This window comes from Podarcis raffonei, chromosome 1 (assembly GCF_027172205.1).
Source record: "Podarcis raffonei isolate rPodRaf1 chromosome 1, rPodRaf1.pri, whole genome shotgun sequence".
Classification (NCBI taxonomy): domain Eukaryota; kingdom Metazoa; phylum Chordata; class Lepidosauria; order Squamata; family Lacertidae; genus Podarcis; species Podarcis raffonei.
The window spans coordinates 24,584,624-24,603,215 of record NC_070602.1 but is presented as its reverse complement, the minus strand read 5'-3'; the positions used below and the strand labels follow the sequence as shown (position 1 = coordinate 24,603,215).

At 42.8% G+C, this 18,592-nt stretch overlaps 2 protein-coding genes and 1 non-coding gene across 4 annotated transcripts in view; 2 read left to right on the top strand and 1 right to left on the bottom strand.

Annotated features, from left to right (window-relative positions):
• Positions 1-6,197, bottom strand: part of GALC (galactosylceramidase) — a 37,085-nt gene extending 30,888 nt beyond the window's left edge. For both annotated transcript variants that reach the window (XM_053377539.1, XM_053377531.1), the window contains exons 1-3: positions 5,701-6,197; positions 4,786-4,854; positions 1,365-1,428 (exon numbers count right to left, since the gene is read on the bottom strand). In XM_053377539.1, coding sequence (XP_053233514.1) covers positions 1,365-1,428; positions 4,786-4,854; positions 5,701-5,832 — 265 coding nt within the window. In that variant the 5' untranslated portion in view covers positions 5,833-6,197. The remainder of the gene's footprint in view (positions 1-1,364; positions 1,429-4,785; positions 4,855-5,700) is intronic.
• Positions 6,198-8,178: 1,981 nt separating this feature from the next.
• Positions 8,179-8,253, top strand: TRNAE-UUC (transfer RNA glutamic acid (anticodon UUC)). The gene has a single exon. It is a non-coding gene; the product is annotated as a tRNA-Glu (tRNA).
• A 2,916-nt stretch (positions 8,254-11,169) lies between these two features.
• Positions 11,170-17,924, top strand: GPR65 (G protein-coupled receptor 65). Its single transcript, XM_053377666.1, has 2 exons — positions 11,170-11,270; positions 16,274-17,924. Exon 2 carries the CDS (start codon positions 16,434-16,436, stop codon positions 17,487-17,489), a length of 1,056 nt encoding a protein of 351 aa, XP_053233641.1. The 5' UTR covers positions 11,170-11,270; positions 16,274-16,433; the 3' UTR covers positions 17,490-17,924.
• The last annotated feature ends 668 nt before the right edge of the window (positions 17,925-18,592 follow it).

The window sequence follows — 18,592 nt, the reverse complement described above, 5'->3', positions numbered from 1 at the left end:
TAATAATAATAAGACCATATCTATGCCACCTAATATATAACATACCTCTAAGCAGTATACAGCAAATAAAAAACCCAAAATATGCAATAAAACCATAAATACAACTCAATAAAACACTGATCTTTGTTGATACCAGTACAGTAACTGGGAGGTGAAGGTATCCCTTTCTCTTAACACACCTCCCCACACAACACCTCTCAGCTTCCCACCTCTTCTCTAGGAACAAACAAATAAACAAACTCACAGGTCACCTCAGCATCTCCCACCACAATGAAGGTCCCCTGAACAAGCTGATCTCACCCTTGTCTCTCATTGTAGGTATGGGTCACCTTTGGCTCTCTAGATGCTGCTGAACTACAATTCCCACCATCCCTGGCCATTGGCCATGCTTCCAGGGGCTGATAGGCATTGTGGTTCAACAACCCATTTAACAGCACCTTGATAAGCTTACGTGGAAATAAGTGCTAATGAAATCAATGGATTTACGGCAAAGTAAAGATGCTTATAGCAAGAGGACATCCCAGGTGTCCTCTTTCTCCCATTTTCAGGAGATATTCGCAAACTTAATATGGAACCCACTAGACAACAATTCCCTCTACCCTGCGAAAACAAAAAGCCATACACACAACAATCTTAATAATATTAATGATAATAATAATAATAATAATGTGCCACCCATCTGACTGGGTCACCCCAGCCACTAGGGGTGGCTCCTAACAAAATATTAAAAATGCAATAAAGCATCAACCATTAAAAATTTCCCTGCCTTCAGATGTCTTCTAAAAGTCAAATCGTTATTTATCTGTTTGACATCTGATGGGAGGGTGTTCCACAGGGTGGGTGCCACTACCAAGAGGGCCCTCTGCCTGCTTGTTCATGTGAATCCACACACTCTCACACACCCCAAACACACAGGTACACAGATCAGCTGTGGGGGTACTACACCCACCCTGCTTATCAAATTATCAACATAACTCTGGGGAAGGGCAATTATATCCCCATCAAGGGGCTTGAGAAAAATCTCCACTATTGAGTATTTTGTTCCAACCATAACAGAATCAGTTTTCCAGAACCTAGTAGAGAGGCACAATCAGTATATCATGCAAAGCTCGTGGTGAGCAACTTGGTTGACAATGAAATTGGGTATGGAATGTAATTAAGGTAAACTTTTTTAACTGCTGTTTTTTCTTCTTCTTTTCTTTTTTCTTTCTTTTTTCTTTTCTTTTCTGTTTTCTTTTGTACTCTTTTTTGAAAATTTTAATAAACATTATAAAAAAAAAGACAATGTTTAGAACTAACTAGCCCATAATTACAGCATTATTACAATGCTTTGTGGTTAAATCTCTTTCCTCAACAGCTCATACCTGTGGACTGTGCATCTCCGCCAATCTCTACTTTGAGGATTTGTAAAGCAGCAGCAAAATTTGGCTTCAGGGAAAAAAGAAGAGGAAGCAGTGTTAACATTTATGCTATTCATGGATCACAGTGCATCATGTAAATAGGAAATAATTTGCAGTCAAGACTGTGGTACTGACTTATCACCTACTATGATGCTCAACTATCATTACCTCTTTGATTGAAAACAGAGATTGTGTTTGTACATGATATGCCAAAACAGTGGCTGTGCAAGCATACACTGCACATAATAAGTCAGGCTTCAGAGCCTTTGAGACGCTGGCAGTCAATATCCCACAGAGGACCAGTTCTGCAGTGCTAATGGAACTAGTCGCCCAGCAACACCAGCACTAGGGAAAGGGATTTTAATACATCTTTACAAAGCAACTTGGTACAGAAGCCTATTATGCCTTCACCTTTCATCAGCCTTTCCCCTCTCTGTGTGCTGCAAAAATGAGCTCTGTGGCTCATTGTTTTACAATTGTTTTACAGGGACACGTACAGTTGTATCCCAGTAAGAGAAAAGAACATGGCAGTGATATTGGCTGTATGTACTGTAAAAGGTAAAGGTAAAGGTACCCCTGCCTGTATGGGCCAGTCTTGACAGACTCTAGGGTTGTGCGCCCATCTCACTCAAGAGGCCGGGGGCCAGCGCTGTCCGGAGACACTTCCAGGTCACGTGGCCAGCGTGACATCGCTGCTCTGGCGAGCCAGAGCCGCACACGGAAACGCCGTTTACCTTCCCGCTAGTAAGCGGTCCCTATTTATCTACTTGCACCTGGGAGTGCTTTCGAACTGCTAGGTTGGCAGGCTGTATGTACAGTATGTACTGTACCTTCCTACAATTAAGTGGAATGGGAAACAGGCTATGAAACACAGCACTTTCTCCAGGCTGGAAGGAACCCCACAACACCGCCCTGAGCCCTTGCCAGGATCATTGCATTGCTTTTTAACAAAAGCAGAAGAATACTTTTGTTGCTCATTTTATCTCATTCCATCTTTCTTTCTTTATATTTATGTATATATTTTCCATTGTTATGCAAAATTTTGCATATTGCAAGGAAGTTTCTTCTGCAAGGTCAATTATTTTGCAGCTTATTAGATTCCCTCAAAGAACAGTAATCCCAATTACAAAAAATAATTGCCTTCAATATGTTAAAAAAATTATTCACAGAAGCACAAACATAGAATCGTAGAATGGTAGAGTTGAAAGGAAACTCAAGGGTCCTGTAGTCCAATCCCCTGCAACGCTGCTTCATGCTTTGCAGGGCTGAGACCTGGCTCCAGTTAAATCCTGTTAGCCCTCAAAGAAGCCAGCCAGCACCAGTAATGGATCAATAAGCAAAAAAAAAAATAGCCATATGCCATGGATTTGAAACTTGCCGGCTGTCTTCACATAGTAAACAGTGTCACGTAGTAACTCTAAAGAGGTCTTAACCTCTCGGAAGAGATTCAAATGACAATTCTGCCCTGCCAATCTGACTGAGAAAATGTTAAAGACCTTGGTTTTTTTGTAAACCTCTTACTTCTTAGAAATTTATTCTCCAGCATCAACAACAGGGCTAGCCTGACCTGATGGGGGAACTCTACAGGGCAGGGGGGGGGGGATACACAGGATGCAGAAATTTGAATTTCACTCCAAGTCATCAACAATAACATTGAGATCATAGACTGTTTTGTGTGCAGTACTATGACTTTGTAGCAAAATACATATATTGAAACACCTAGTTGAATTTTAAAATATTATCTTATTAACTTTTTTCTTGTACTTTGATGTAGATTGTACCATTATTGGGAATAGTTTGAACTAAAGTTTTCCCCCTAAACTGTTTGATTTAACTATTCTTGTTATTTTCTGCTCCAATCAATAAACTTGGAAACTGGAAAAAAAATACGATCATGGAGGAAATGTATATTTATTCCACATCTCCCAATAAAGGGTTTCAGTTTCTCCATCATTCCTATTTGTATCCCACTTCTTGGTAGTTCCACTGCCCTCAGAAGGTTGTGCGAGGGCAGCCTAGGAGAAGACATTATTTGCAGTAGTCCCTAATTTGTGGAATTCCCTCCCCATAGAGGTGCATTTGGCACCTTTAGTATACAATTTCTGATGCATGCTGAAGATGCACATCTTCACCATGGCCTTTGACGTACATCTTTAGGATTCACTCTGTTCTTTTGACTGCAATTGGTGTTAAACTCTTTTTAATATAGTATTTTAAGTTGAAGCGCACCCTGGAACCTGTTGATGAAAGGCAAGCAATAAATTGAACTAATAAGAATTTTGCCTGAAAAGAAATAAAAAGCTTATCATATTCCTCAACACCATTTTGTCACAAGCGGCACAAATAATATTGAAAGCCTCGTTATCATTTGCCATTTCATTTACCAGGAAAGACCATAAATTTCCTAAGCACTCCAGAAGAAGACATTATTCTTGCTCTGAAAAAGCCCCAGCACTGTGCTGCTCACCATATTCCTTCACCACTTCAGCATTGCCCAAATACCCAGGCCGTTTCTGTAAGTACATTTCTCACATTCTATTCTGAACTGCAGTCTTTCGTCAACATTCTTAATGTTGAAATGAAAAGCAGTACATCTTAGTTTCACGGAGTGAGAGTTTGAGGCTTTGCTGATGGTCCTGTCTTGAGAATATTTACAATCCCAACTGCAACTTTGTCACATTTACAGCACTTTGTCACATTTAAACAGCCACTAAGCTTCCACAAGCTATCTGACTAGTGTTATCAATGCCAATAAACACGACAGTAAACAGCAGGGCGGGGGGGGTGAGAATAATAAAAACATCCTAGCTCAAATTCTTACATCTTATTTGCCAGATGTATAAAGCAAACATCAAGCATACACCATGGCAAAAAAAAATGTAAGTTGATATTAATGCACTGATAAGGTTTGGGTCATGATATCAAGCACTGCATACAGGTTTTATAAAAATCTAAGTACGGTAAAGAATACCTGTCAGCACATTAACACATGGAGCAGCCCCTGAAAGCAGTCCAGAATGTTGCTGCCAGAACACTAAGTGCCACGTCAGTTATGAAACACCCTTCCTCACAAGTATGGCTGAGATCCGCCTTACTTTCTTTTTAGTGCCAACTAAAGACATATTTGTTCCAACAACTTGGAGAGGTTGAGAAAGTCAGTTGACACCCAGGATAGAAACACCTATATGGAATTTTGATGATGCATTTTATGTGCTCTGGTTCGACTATTTTTATGTGATGTTTTATAATGCAACACACCCTAGGATAGCTAACAAGGCTTGACGGCTAAAACATTTCTTAAAAGAAACAAAAAAAAGGTCAAAAAGAGGTTGATTCAATGACTGCCCTAGGTCAAAGTCTACAAGAACAGCAATGCCGCACTTACCTTAAAAAGATAATCCAAAATCTGAGAGCGATAAGGTTCTGGGTAATTCACCAAAAGCCGGGAAGTAGCCTAGAAGAGAAAAAAAGAAAAATTCTGGAGTTACTGTTTATATCTCTATACTGTAAAATGTAAAAATCATACGCTCCATAATCTTACAGGTGATTGTTGCACACACACACACTTGGGCTTGCACCCCGAACCGAAGGCCAGTTTCACCAACCCCCTAAGTACACCTCTGTTAATTAGTTATTAAATTTATATACCGCCCATCGGCCGAGGATCACAAAGCGGTTCATAATATAAAACCAAAAACCAAAAATGTGTAATATAGCAACGGACTGGAACAATAACCCTCCCGAATAAACATCAGGAAGAACTTCCTGACCAGAAGAGCTGTTGGACTGCGGAACCGTCTCCCTCCTTGCACGGAGGGTGTTTTTGTTTGAATTAGTTTTTATTGGAGGGTGGGGTTGTGTTACAAAGGAAACAGATACACAAGGAACCGTTTTAAGCAGAGGTTGGGTGGCCAGCTGCCCTGGATGCTTTATAGCTGAGATTCCTGCAAGGGGCAGCCCTGTTTAGGGAAGCTTTTAATGTTTAAGAGATTATTGTATTTTAATATTCTGTTGAAAGCCGCCCAGAGTGGCTGGGGAAACCCAGCCAGCTGGGCGGGGTATAACTATATTAATAATTATAATTATTATTATTATTATTATTATTATTATTATTATTATTATTTTGTGCTGGATGACCCTTGGGGGTCCCTTCCAACTCTGCAGTTCTATAGGATCCATCACACACACACACACACACACACACACAAGCATTTCCCGCGCATGGACCCTCATGGACCGGGGTGAGGCGCCTACAGACACCTCCCCACCTGCCCCCGGGGGTAGTGGCCGCTCAACCTACCCCGCCTCCGCTGAGGGCGCCGATGCCGTCGAACTCCGAGGCGAGCCCCAGCGCGTCGTCCAGCCGGTAAACGCCGCTGGCCGAGGCCAGGCTGCAGCCCAGCAGCGCGAAGCCCCACAGCCGCCAGGTCATCCTCGCACGCTGCGCTGAGCCGGGGACAGGGCGGGACGCGACGAGCCTCGCCGGTTGAACGAATGAATGAATGAACGGCCGGCCGGCGGGGCTGCCGCGCTTCCAGCCTCTGCGCGAAGGAGCAGCCGCGTCGCCTCAGCGCTGCTCTGCCGCCTCCCGGCTCCTGTCATAAATCCTGTCAGCCACGGCGCGAGCGGCGCGAGGCCTCCACTCCCCCGCACCCGAGCACGGTCACGTGGCGCGAGGTCACCTGACTTCGGCTGCGTCGCCGTTGTTGTAGTTCTGCGAAAAGAGAAGGGAGGTTTTTCGCGTATACCGCGGGATCCCATTCTCGGCCGCCGCGGCTGCCCCCCCATCACCTCCGATGACGTTCCCGCCGCGTCATTGCAGTCACGTGACGAGGACTGTCTCGTCGATGCTGGGTGGCTTTTGAAGTTTTTGGGGGGGGGCGTTGCTGCAAGGAGGAGGCTTGAGCGCTGTAGGCTCTTTTTTGGCTGCCTAGCAGCCCACGGAGATTTATCTTTGCTTACCCTCGTGTAGTGTTCGCCCTTCCTCAAAGAAGCTGTCAGCTTCCACCTACCTCGCAGGGTTGTTGTGAGGACGAGATGGGGAGTTAGGGCAGTGAATTCTAAAATTGTGGAGTTGCAAGGGGCCCGACTCCCTACAATGCCGGAATCTCAACACGTGACGCCCCTCGTCCCGTTTGAAACTACATCAGTATAAATGGCAATAAAATGAATGACTGAAATGCAAATAAGAAGCTCTGGGTTCTTTTCTTTTCTGCACGCGCGCACACACCTACCACCACTGCCCTCCAGTCTTCTCCCAACAATTCTGTGAGGTGGGATTGGGCTAACTAGCCTGAGAAAGGACTTGAGCTTCGTGGCCTGTGTGATTTCAGGTCAGGTCTCCCTAGCCCTAGTCTGGTAACGTTAAAAGAAGGCTTGAGTTCAGTGGGGCTTGCTCTCTAAGGAAGTGTGCATAGGATTATAGCTTGATCCTGTGCACATTTACTTGGAAGTAAGCCTGTTTTCTCTTTTAGGGAGATGACGGGAACCCCCCCCTCTCAAAAAATATTAGTGTGAACAAGTGTATACTACTGTTCTAAAGGTCTCAACCCCTCCCACTGGTCTATAAACTGGGAAAACCAAAGAATTTTAGTTTTACCTTCAGAAAGTGTCAGGAAATATAAAATAAGTATACTATATAGATAAAATAAATATATATACTGTAATATAACTGCAAGTACGTGGCAATCATTTTTAATGATTTCTTTGCAATGTTACACACATTTTATTTACCATGCAAACTAAATCATGTGAATTCAACCCAAATATATTTTGAATTCCCAAGTCATGTTACAACCTCTTAGTACCCCACATGTTGAGAATTTGAGAATTGAAAAATTCAGCACACCCACCAAACATCTTGCACTAGAGATCCCCAAAACATGGAGCCAGCACAGAAAAGTAGAACCATATTCATTGTGAGCTTAAACATCAAGATTTGGTTAATCTGATGCAACCTGGTTTCTTTTCATTATCTATGTGAGTACACAAACACGTACTCCATAAGCCAACCAGGTTTCTCCATGGCGTGGGAATTTGCAACAATCTTAATGTACTATATTCACATTATTTATTTGTTATGGTATAAATGTATTGACTCTGCTCTGAGTTCACCACTACAGTGTTTGTTGATTCATTCATTGTTTTGTATTCAGGCAAAAATCAATTAAAACATAACAGATCAAGGCTTGAATGTTTGTTTTTGTTTTGTTTTTTATGCAATGCTTCTGCTAATTGATGTACATTCCAGCTGTTGAATGTTGAAGCCTAAGCTCATTATTTTAAATTACAGATGTGTACAGTCAGCTAAGTGTCATTGTGATGCTAAATATATGGTATAAATACTTAGAATTGCTCACAGTCATGAAACATGGAGTCATGAATCATACGTGGCTTGCAACATGTATGCCAATCAAAAGTTGAGTATCTCTTGGGAAAATGAGACTGGGAACTATTGTGTTTGAATCATCACAGGGTGATCAATTTATCGGTATGCATTACTCTGTGAATTTTGCACAAGTCTGGGATAGCCAACATGGTGTTCTCCAGAAGATCGGAAATTTGATTCAGTTTGCATTTTAATGTGAATCTACCTAATTTGTACTTTCCAAAATGTGCAAACTGAAACCCAGCCATCCTTCAAGATTCACACTTCTCTGAATTTTGCAGTGCAGTTTTCCAGCCAAGTAATATGCACAAAAATGAATAAGCAAATGTAAAGAGTGCATAAAAATGCATATATTTCTGAAAATTGGCAAGGGGAGTGGAATAGCTCTTGGGAAGGGCCATAGCTCAGTGGCAGAGCATCTGCCTTTCATGTAGAAGATCCCAGGTTCAATCCCTGGTGTCTCCAGGTAGGGCTGGAAGAGATCCATTCCTGTAACCCTGGAGATCTTTTGGCAGTCAGTGTAGTCAATAGTGAGCTAGATAGATCAATGGGTCTGAGTCTGTATACGGCAGCTTCCTCTGTCCCTATGAAAGTAACATAGAAAAATGCATTCAAGTAAGAAAAATATAAACATCAGAGAAAATATGCTTTGCAAAAACATGTGTATTAGGCCAACCCACATAGAAACTGTGTAAATTAGGAGAGAGAGAAAGACCCTGAATCGGGTGTGGACATGTGGAGAGCTAAGCTTAAGAGGAGAAAAATGAGAAATAGAAACCAAAATTGAGAGCTTTGGCCTTCTCCCTGCCCTGCACTTTGTTCTGTTCTTTCGCCCCTCCTAGGCTCTGTCTCCAAGCCTGTCTTTGTAAGATTGGTAATCCTTTTTGATCTCCATCCCAGTATCAATACTTTTGCCCAGAGGCTGTGCTCGCTTTTCAATGCTTTTCCTTATCCTCATTAGACAGATTCATTGATTAGACAGACAAAGGTGTTGACTAATGTACAAATCAAGCTTCCGCTTTCCCAAGGCAAATGGGTCGATGAGTTTACCTGAAGTCATACATTGACAATGTGTCAAAACTGGGTAGATAATTGCTTCTAATCTACTACAGCAAATGGTTTATGCCTTGTATCTTGCAAATCAAGGATGAGACAGGCAAGCCTAAGTAGCAGAATCATGGAATGAGTTGGGTGGAACTCCAAGGGTCATCTAGTACAACCCCCTGCAATGCAGGAATCTCAACTAAAGCATTCGTATCAGATGACCATCCAACCTCTGCTTTAAAACCTCCAATAAAGGAAAAATTGGGAGGGGTGCAGCAAATGGAACAGAAACCCTCCCCTGCAATATCCTGTGCCACTGAAAGACCTTTTTGATTCAGAGTTTCATTTCTCATTTCCAAAGCCAGATGTAATGGAAAATATGGTAAATAGCAGCTTCTGCTTTCATGCAACATGAAATGTTGGGAGGAATTTTGTTAAGCAGAAATGAGACACTTCTGCCCAAATCCACAAACCAAGACGCTGTTAAAGAGGCAGAAGATGCAATTATCTTAATCAGATTGTCAACTCAAAGTTTTTTTCCTTGTGCAAGGAAACTATCTCCCTCTCTCTTTCTTCCTATGCACCCCCTAAATTTGCCCTCCAGAGCACATTTGGAGATGGTGTGGGGCAGAGGAGAGGAGGGAAATTCCCTTGCACTATCACAAAAAAATGTAGGTGAATGCCACCTATTGATTCTAATGATATTAAACACACCCAGGTCTGTCTTGGATTGTGGTCAAGGAGGATATGTTCATTTGTCAGCCAGCTATGAAATAATCTCTTCTGAGAAACAGATTTGTTAAAAAATTGAGAGTTAACTTATTGTCAAGTGAAAATCAGTGGCAATAAAGGAGCTTCATATATGTATATAAATATATGATAAATCTCATTGCAGAGCCTAAGCTGTGCAATGTTTCCCCCCTAAGTAAGTGAAACCTAGAATATTGTTGAGGTGTCATTTTGGACTCACAGCTGTCTATGGAGGCACAGGTCAATTCTGTATCCAGGGCAGCTGTCTACCAGCTCCATATGGTACACAAGCTGAGAGTGTACCTGCCCACAGACTGTCTCGCCTGAGTGGTGCATGCTGTAGTTACGTATCTCCTACTTGGACTACTGCAATGCGCTCTACGTGGGGCTACCTTTGAAGGTGACCCGGAAACTACAACTAATCCAGAATGTGGCAGCTAGACTGGTGACTGGGGGCGGCTGCCAATACCACATAACACCGGTCTTGAAAGACCTACATTGGCTCCCAGTACGTTTCCAAGCACAATTCTAAGTGTTGGTGTTGACCTTTAAAGCGCTAAATGGCCTCGGCCCAGTATATCTGAAGGAGCGTCTCCACCCCCATCGTTCTGCCCGGACACTGAGATCCAGCGCCGAGGGCCTTCTGGTGGTTCCCTCACTGCGAGAAGCAAAGCTACAGGGAACCAGGCAGAAGGCCTTCTCAGTAGTGGTGCCCGCCCTATGGAACACCCTCCCACCAGATGTCAAAGAGATAAACAACTACCTGACATTCAGAAGACATCTGAAGGCAGCCCTGTTCAGGGAAGTTTTTAATGTGTGACATTTTAATGTATTTTTAATCTTTGTTGGAAGCCACCCAGAGTGGCTGGGGAAACTCAGCCAGATGGGTGGAGTACAAATAATAAATTATTATTATTATATTACACATCCCAGTCTTCAAGGAGTGACCCCAGGAGTACCTGTGCTTTCCCAGGGTTTGGTTTCCTTGGAATGATGAGCAGTGGAAATTGTGGTGTCTTTACTTCCCCATTAGGCTTCCAAGGAAGCACAAACACATGTCCTTGTCTCTCCAGATTACACCATCAGTCCAAACTCTCTCACACAGAGATATCCCCTTGGTCTGTTATGGTTTTCCTAAGATGACGGAGATGAGGAAATATGTGTCCTCTTCCTGGACAGGACCATCACTTAGTTGTCACTATGGCAACGTAACTCACTCTTTGAGATGTTGGTGAGAGCACCTAAGAGAGAGACTGCTCTGGCTGGTTCAACAGATTTTCTCTTGCAGGTTTTTACCTCTCACAGAGAACATCACAGGCCTTGAAGAGACCCCCACAAATATCATCCAGACTGACTCTCCAACCCTATAGTAATCCTTTTAGTGTTCCCTCTTTGGTAAGGTAAAGACTTGGTGAACCTTATGGCCCCTTTCCCTGTACAAATAGTATTAGTGTGAAAAGATTTAAGCTCCAGATCATGTGGGCAGAAAAGAAACCATGGTTTCCTCCCATCACCACCAGCAACTGCAAAGTTGTTTCCTCTTTTTCCTAACCTCTCAAAGCAGACTACTCTAGCAATTTCCTGTCTCTGCATGAGAAATGGTTCTCATTAGAGCACATTGTCTTCTGAGGCTGAAGTGTCTAAAGTAACTAAAACAAAGCAGCAGAGCAGGTCACAACTGAAGTAAGGTAAGTCCTAATTCTTACAAAATACTAACAGACTCTCTTATATTGGTACGAAATATGGTCTGCTGAGTGGTTTTAATTAGAAATACAGGTTTCAGGCTAGGTATAAAGGCTGAAACTACGAGATCTGTTCGAGATCATCAAACAGCAGTGCCAGCTTGGGCCTTTGACTGTGGGTGCCCGGGACTGTGGGTGCCATACAGCGTGCATGGCCCTGACACTGAAATTTATGGGTGCCCAGCACTTTCATGGGGAATTTTGTGGGTGTTTGGGCATGCAGCGCCCCAGGGATTTGGCATCTATGTCATCAAACTAAGGGTGACACAAGAGGTTTCCTCTTGACAGACAAGGACATAAACTGTTTCAAAATACATCGACCTGTAACTTCTAAAAACTATATACAAACAAAGATCAGTAATGTTTTTCTGGCCCAGGTTTTGGAGCATTGTATGGATAGATTGGCCAGCGGCCGGCAGTGAATGTAACACAAGGTGCACCCTTGGCTTTCTTTTCTTTTTTCCCCCTCCCTGTGCCCTGTGTTGATGTGGGTGGGTGAACACCTGCTCCACGGTCCTTTTTACAATCAAGAAGTATATAAATTTTATGAAATAAAAAAATAAATAAATTGTTGGATCCCTCCACTAAACTGTTTCGGAAGCCAGTGGAGGGCAGCTAGCATCTAAGGGGGAGATTAATAAAGAACAGCTTTGTAAAAGGTTGTGGCCATGTGCTCCAATTGTCCAATTGCCAGTGTGGTGTAGTGGTTAAGAACGGTGGACTCGTAATCTGGTGAACCGGGTTCGCGTCTCTGCTCCTCCACATGCAGCTGCTGGGTGACCTTGGGCTAGTCACACTTCTCTGAAGTCTCTCAGCCCCACTCACCTCACAGAGTGTTTGTTGTGGGGAGGAAGGGAAAGGAGAATGTTAGCTGCTTTGAGACTCCTTCGGGTAGTGATAAAGCGGGATATCAAACCCAAACTCTTCTTCTTCTTTTTCCCCTTTCTGGAATCTGTCCCTGTTAAATCTCCGTCCTCTCTTTCAGAAAATGCCTTTGTCCTTAGTGTGTGCATGCAAGCGTGCACTCACACAAAAGTGCAACAAGAGTTCTCGATCATCCCCTTTATCTCTCAATCAGGTCTCGATCGTCCCCTTTATCTCTGAGTGCATTCAAATACCACTGTATTGGCAGAGAGATAGAGAAAGTGCTTCTATAGATAGGAAATGTTGCTGAATCTTCTCTGAGTTGCAAGTATTCTGCAATAGACTGATGGCCATCAACACGGACAGCTTTCAAAGAAGATAGCTCAGTCAGTAGAGCATGAGACTCTTAATCTCTTGCAATGTGCAGAGAGAGGGATAAATTAAAACACCATGGGAAATGGGGTGGGAAGTCAAGCAAAGACAAAATTGTTATTTATTGAAGTATATATGTTAATTGTTTGAAAATTCAATTAAAATTGTTATAAAAAGAGACCCTTAATCTCAGCGTCGTGGGTTCGAGCCCCATGTTGGATAAAAAATTCCTGCATTGCAGGAGGTTGGACTAGATGACCCTTATGGTCCTTTCCAACTCTACAATTCTGAGTATATGAGTTTATGGATTTGACAACTTCATGGAGGATAAGGCTATCATTGATGGGCATATTCATCCTCCTTCGAATACCAGTTGATGGGAATCACAAGTGAGTAAAGTCTTGTTGCACTCAAGCCCTGCTTTCAGGGCTCCCATAAGCATCGGATTTGCCACTGTGAGAAAAGGATGTTGAACTCGATGGGCCATTGGCCTGAACAAGGAGGCTCTCCTTGTGTTCTTCGGCAAAAGTACCCCTATTCCAAGCTCAGTTTTATGACTGAAGTCTTAAACACAGTGGGATTTTCTTCTAAGTACACCTGTTTAGAATTCAGTGGCATAGCACAAGGCTGGTTGCCCCAGGTGCAAAATTGTTAGGGGCACAAAAATTTCAACACCTGGTGCCACCTCAATACAGCTGTGGGTTTCCGTTGCTGGGCTCCATTGAAAATGGCTTCTCCATATGAACCAGGAAGTGACCTTTCCAGACAACAGAATGACTCTTCTTTTCTTATTTCGGTGGCTGTGATCTACTGGGTGATGCGGATGCCGTTAGGCAGTTGAATGTGCACGAGTACTTGATCTGTTTCCCTCCTACCCCTCCACGCTGTCCTGGGCACTGGCAGCCCACGTTACTGGCCACGTAATGGCCAGTTAACTAATACCCCCTGCTTCAGAAGCCTGCAATAATATGCGTGTGTCCTGGAGAACAACTTCACAAGTGCAATTATTATGAACCAGTTTATAACTCTAAAAAAAACCTCCAGGGTTGTATCCTGTGCTAGTCCTGCTCAGAACAGACCCGCTGAAGTTAATGGACCTGAATAATTAAGGTTCGTGCCTCTCCATGGGTCTACTCTGAGTAGGACTAGCAATTTCAAAGCTGCTTCCAAACAAAAGTATTTCTGCACTTGCAGAGTGCAATTGTTGCAAAGGTATCAGCAGGAACCCAGACAAATGCTTCTTGCTGGCTGCTCCCAGACTTTGGAACTCCCTTCCTGAAAAAGTTAGACCGTCTCCCTCCTTTCTGTCCTTCTGTCCTTTTCTATTTCAAAAGGCCTTTGTGAACTGACTCTTTTAAAGGAAAAGGCTGGTGCTGTGGGGGTTTTTTATTGTTATTGTCTTTGTTTTTAATGGATCTTTGTATATTATTTTAATTCTATTAGTGTTTAACTACATTTTAATGATAGTCTTTTCTGTGTTTTTAGCTTGTTCTGTTTCATCTGTGTAAGCCACCTTGAGTCTCAGGCTGGGGAAAAGGCAGGATATAAATAAATATAATAGTCATAATTCTCTTCCTACAGTTATTTCCCCCCAAACACAAATCTATACAGATTAGCTTGGAAAGTGACCTTCCTCCCCCACCCACCCTCCTGCTACTACATTTATTTTAGCAAGTGTGCAGTGTGGATTCTTGAAGGTCAAAGCACTTATTGGCTAGGGTCTACAACGCTGATCAAATGACATATATCCACTCCCATTAATGTCTCACATTACTAGTGTATAGTGTGCACCATTGCTCCAGCCCTGCCTCTCTCACACAGAGGCTTCTTTGGCTTAGCATGTCGTGCAAACCTTAGATTGTGGTTTAGCACTCTCCAGTCTAGAGATGGGCAAATCTGTCAATTTCAGTTTCTCTCAGTTCCTCATTCCACCCTCCTCTTAACTTTAGTTCTCCACATTTCTATCCTCATGAAAATTTAGCAGCATTTTAGTAAGAATTTCTCCTAATACAAATATTTGCTTGCAATTTTGCCTAATAAACACATTTCTGCAAAGCGTTTTCCTGTTCTATAATTCATTTCTGTATGCTGTTTTCAAGCATATATGCATGTTTATGCACACCTTACTCTAGTAAATGCATTTCGTTTAGTAAACATTACTTGGCTGGAAAACTGCATTGTAAAATACAGAGAAGTGTGAATTTTGAAGGATGGCTGTGTTTTGCCCATGCCCCTATTTCAGAAGCGTGAATTAGGTTGGTTCACCAGCAAATGCAAATTTCTCCCCCAGCCCAATTCCAAACAATCAGTGGCTCGTGGTTTGCCCAGATCTAAGGTATGAGCTTATCTGGGCAAACCACATATGAACTTGGGTTTGGACAAAATGCTGGGCCAAACTATGGCTTTACCTCAGTGCAACAAAGCTGCAGAATGAGAGAGTGCCCTCACTCACTCATTCATACTAAGCCATGTTGTTTCATATTCTGTACTTCTTCTTTTTAGTGTATTTTTGGTGAACTCTTGAATGAATGTCATCTGAACCAAATGTTGTGTTATATAGGAAGACAGAAATTTGCCTTATACTGAACTATAGTGTCCATATCAAGGGAAATAATAGTCCCACTCTATTCTGCCTTGGTCAGACCACACCTGGAATATTGTGTCCAAGTCTGGGCACCACAATTTAGGAAGGATGTTGACAAGCTAGAATGTGTGCCGAGGAGGGCAACCAAGATGATCAAGGGTCTGGAAATCAAGCTTTATGGTTGAAGGAGCTGGGTATGTTTAGCCTGGAAAAGAGGAGATATGATGTTCATCTTCAAATATCTGAAGAGCCGCCACATGGTAGAGGAAACAAGCTTGTTTTCTCCTGCTCTGAAGGGTAGGACTTAAACCAATGGCTTCAAGTTACAAGAAAGAAGATTCCAAATAAACATCAGGGAAAACTTTCTGACAGCAAGAGCTGTTCAACATGGAAACAATCTCCCTCAGGAGGTTACGGACTCTCCTTCCTTGGAGGTTTTTAGCAGAGGTTAGATGGCCATCTGACATGGATGCTTCACTTGAGATTCCTGCACTGCAGGGGTTGGACTTGTGGTCCCTTCCAACTCTCCAATTCTATGATTCCACAGTAAAGACCAATGCAAAGAATTTATCTACCTTCTCTGTGACCTCTCTGTCCTCCCTCAGGTATTTTAATCCCCCCACATTTTTTCTTTGTCTAGACCTTGTTCCGTCTCATTGGGTGGATTCTTGCTAATGGTGCATTTAAATAAATGTTTGCTTTTCTGCTTTTCGGAATTTGCTTCACACATTCTTCCTTTGCTTACCTTATCAGAGTTCACTACAGTTTGTGGTCTTTTTATTTTTCTTCTTTCAGCAAGTGATCCTGCAATTTAACTACATTGGCTCCCTTTTTGTACTTCTTTGTAGCTATTCTAATCTGTGCTGTGTTATTTTCTCCCTCAGAGATTGTTCTGGACATGAGCCATTCCTTCTAGATGGTCCTTCATTGCTCAGTTTTCCTTCCTTTCAGAATTTTAAAAGAGGGAAAGAGACCCTAAAGCCACCCAAAATGACAGATGTACAGCAGTACCTTTAATCATCTCCATCCTTTTACTACTGTTTTTTGCTTTGAGCATCATTGACAATTGTCTCGATCAGAGTAACTAAACAAACCATCTAATTGCATCTTTTCTTTCTCTCCTTTGCAGCAAAGAAACAAAAACAAAACACAGTGAATTGCATTTTGGTGAAGGTTGACAATCTGGACCATAAGAACCTATTATCTGCTCTTCTGTGACCCAAAATTGGATTGGGACAACTAGTAATTTTTGGCATCATATCCCTTCGATCTGGAGTGAACTGGTCTTAATGGAAAGAATGGCCTGTAATAAATCATTATGCAATGAAACAACTTGTCTTGTAACTTACGAACTAGATCAACATTTGTTTCCTGTTCTCTACAGCATTTTGATTATTATCAGTATTCCTGCCAACTCTGCATCCCTTTATATATCCTATAGCCAAATAAAGCAAAAAAATGAGCTGGGCATCTATCTTTTAAGTTTAGCTTTAGCTGACCTGCTTTACACTTTGACCCTGCCTCTATGGATTTATTATGCTCAGAATGGGGATAACTGGGACCTTTCCCAGCAACTTTGCACTTTTTCTGTTTTCCTTAAGTACCTGAATTATTACACCAGCTCAGCATTTCTCACCTGCATTTCCATTGATAGATACTTAGCTGTAGTCTACCCACTGAGGTTCCATTATTTGCGTACAAGAAGATTTGCCTTGCTTGCCTCTATCTTTGTCTGGGCCTTCGAAATCATGTCAAACTATCAGGTTTTAAAGAACGAAGACATATTTAATGAAACTTTTGTATCCACAAACCATACATTTTGTTATGATACATACCCTCTAGTAAACTGGCAGGCCCAACTGAACTTTTACCGTGTGGTTGTGGGGTATGCAATCCCACTGGCCATCATGGTCTTCTGCTACCAGAAAATATACCGAGCCGTGAAGAACAATCAAGCAACCCGAAACAGGGACAAGAGGAAAATCAACCACTTATTGTTGAGCATCGTCGTCACTTTCTTTTTGTGCTTCACTCCATATCATGTCGTTCTGTTCATTCGCAGTATCGTTGAGCCTTGTGAGTGTGACTGTGGCTGTGGCTGTGACGCTGCTCAGAGGATGTTTATACCTTACAGGATTACAACTGCACTGACGAGTTTGAACTGTATAGCTGACCCAATTCTCTACTGCTTCGTGAGTGAAACTGGAAGAATGGATATTTGGAACATGCTCAAGTGCGGCTCTTCTGAGAGCCAAAGAGATGTACAACTTTCACAAAAGGTTGTCATTTCCAGTAGTTCACAGGACAAAGCCATGATGGTTCTGAAATCAGAAACTGTGCTATAGAGCAGCGATACAGGAATAGGGGGTGGGGCGCTGTGGCCCTCTGTAAGTTGTTGGACTTCAAGTCTCATGGGCCCCTGGCTGTGTGAGTGAAAAGGACCAGCCTTTTTGTGCCTGAAGAAAAGAACAAGATGGTGTCCTCATCCCAAACCAGAAGCTGACTGGACTCCCAGCTGAATCTTACTTCATCACTGGCGTTGGGTCACTGTCTTCCACCACACCTAAGGGCAGGAGTATGCACAACTCTGTTCTCCAACATCTTGGTACCACTCCCCATCCCCCCAGTATCTAAGGCAGCTGCTTTACCCTGGCAAAGGATACTTGGAGTGGGAGTTTGAAATGAATGAAGCGGTAAAGTTTGGCTTCTCTCTCCCCCCGCCCCCTTCATCAAATTCAGTTTGCCATATTTCCACATTGGCATGGTTGCTTTTTTTAAAAGTCTGGGTGAAAGTTTAATTTATTATAAAATAAAATGTATTCTGTGCACAGGAAGGCTGTTCTAGATCATTCTATTGCTTTCTGTTTTAAGTTAGAAACTGCTCTTCATTGTACAGTGGACGCTCGGGTTGCGAACGTGATCCATGTGGGATGCACGTTTGCAACCCACAGTGTTTGCAACCCGCAGCAGCGCGTCTGCGCACGTGCAGGTTGCGATTCGGTGTTTCTGCGCATGCGCAAAGTGCGATTTAGCGCTTCTGCGCATGCGCGACTACCGAAGCCCAGAAGTAACCCATTCCGGTACTTCCTGGTTTCTGTGGGTCCGTAACCCGAAAAGATGCAACCTGAAGCGTCTGTAACCTGAAATATGACTGTACGGTCAAAATGTCACGGGCCCAGAAAACAGAACCATAAGTGGGAAAGGAAACCTTAAGGGAGGATAAATTAGGGAAAATAGAAGCTTAAACTGAACTCTGCTGCTCATAGGCCAATATGTTGAGAGGGGGCTAGAAATAATGGTATTATTCACTTGATGCAGTAAACCATAGTTAATGATTTACCATGTAGACGCCACTCTCAACCACTGATTTCAGCACACCAGTGCGCTTCCCTATTAGTGCACAAGAGAAAGAAACCACCATTGATAGCTTGGCATGGCCAAATTCCTG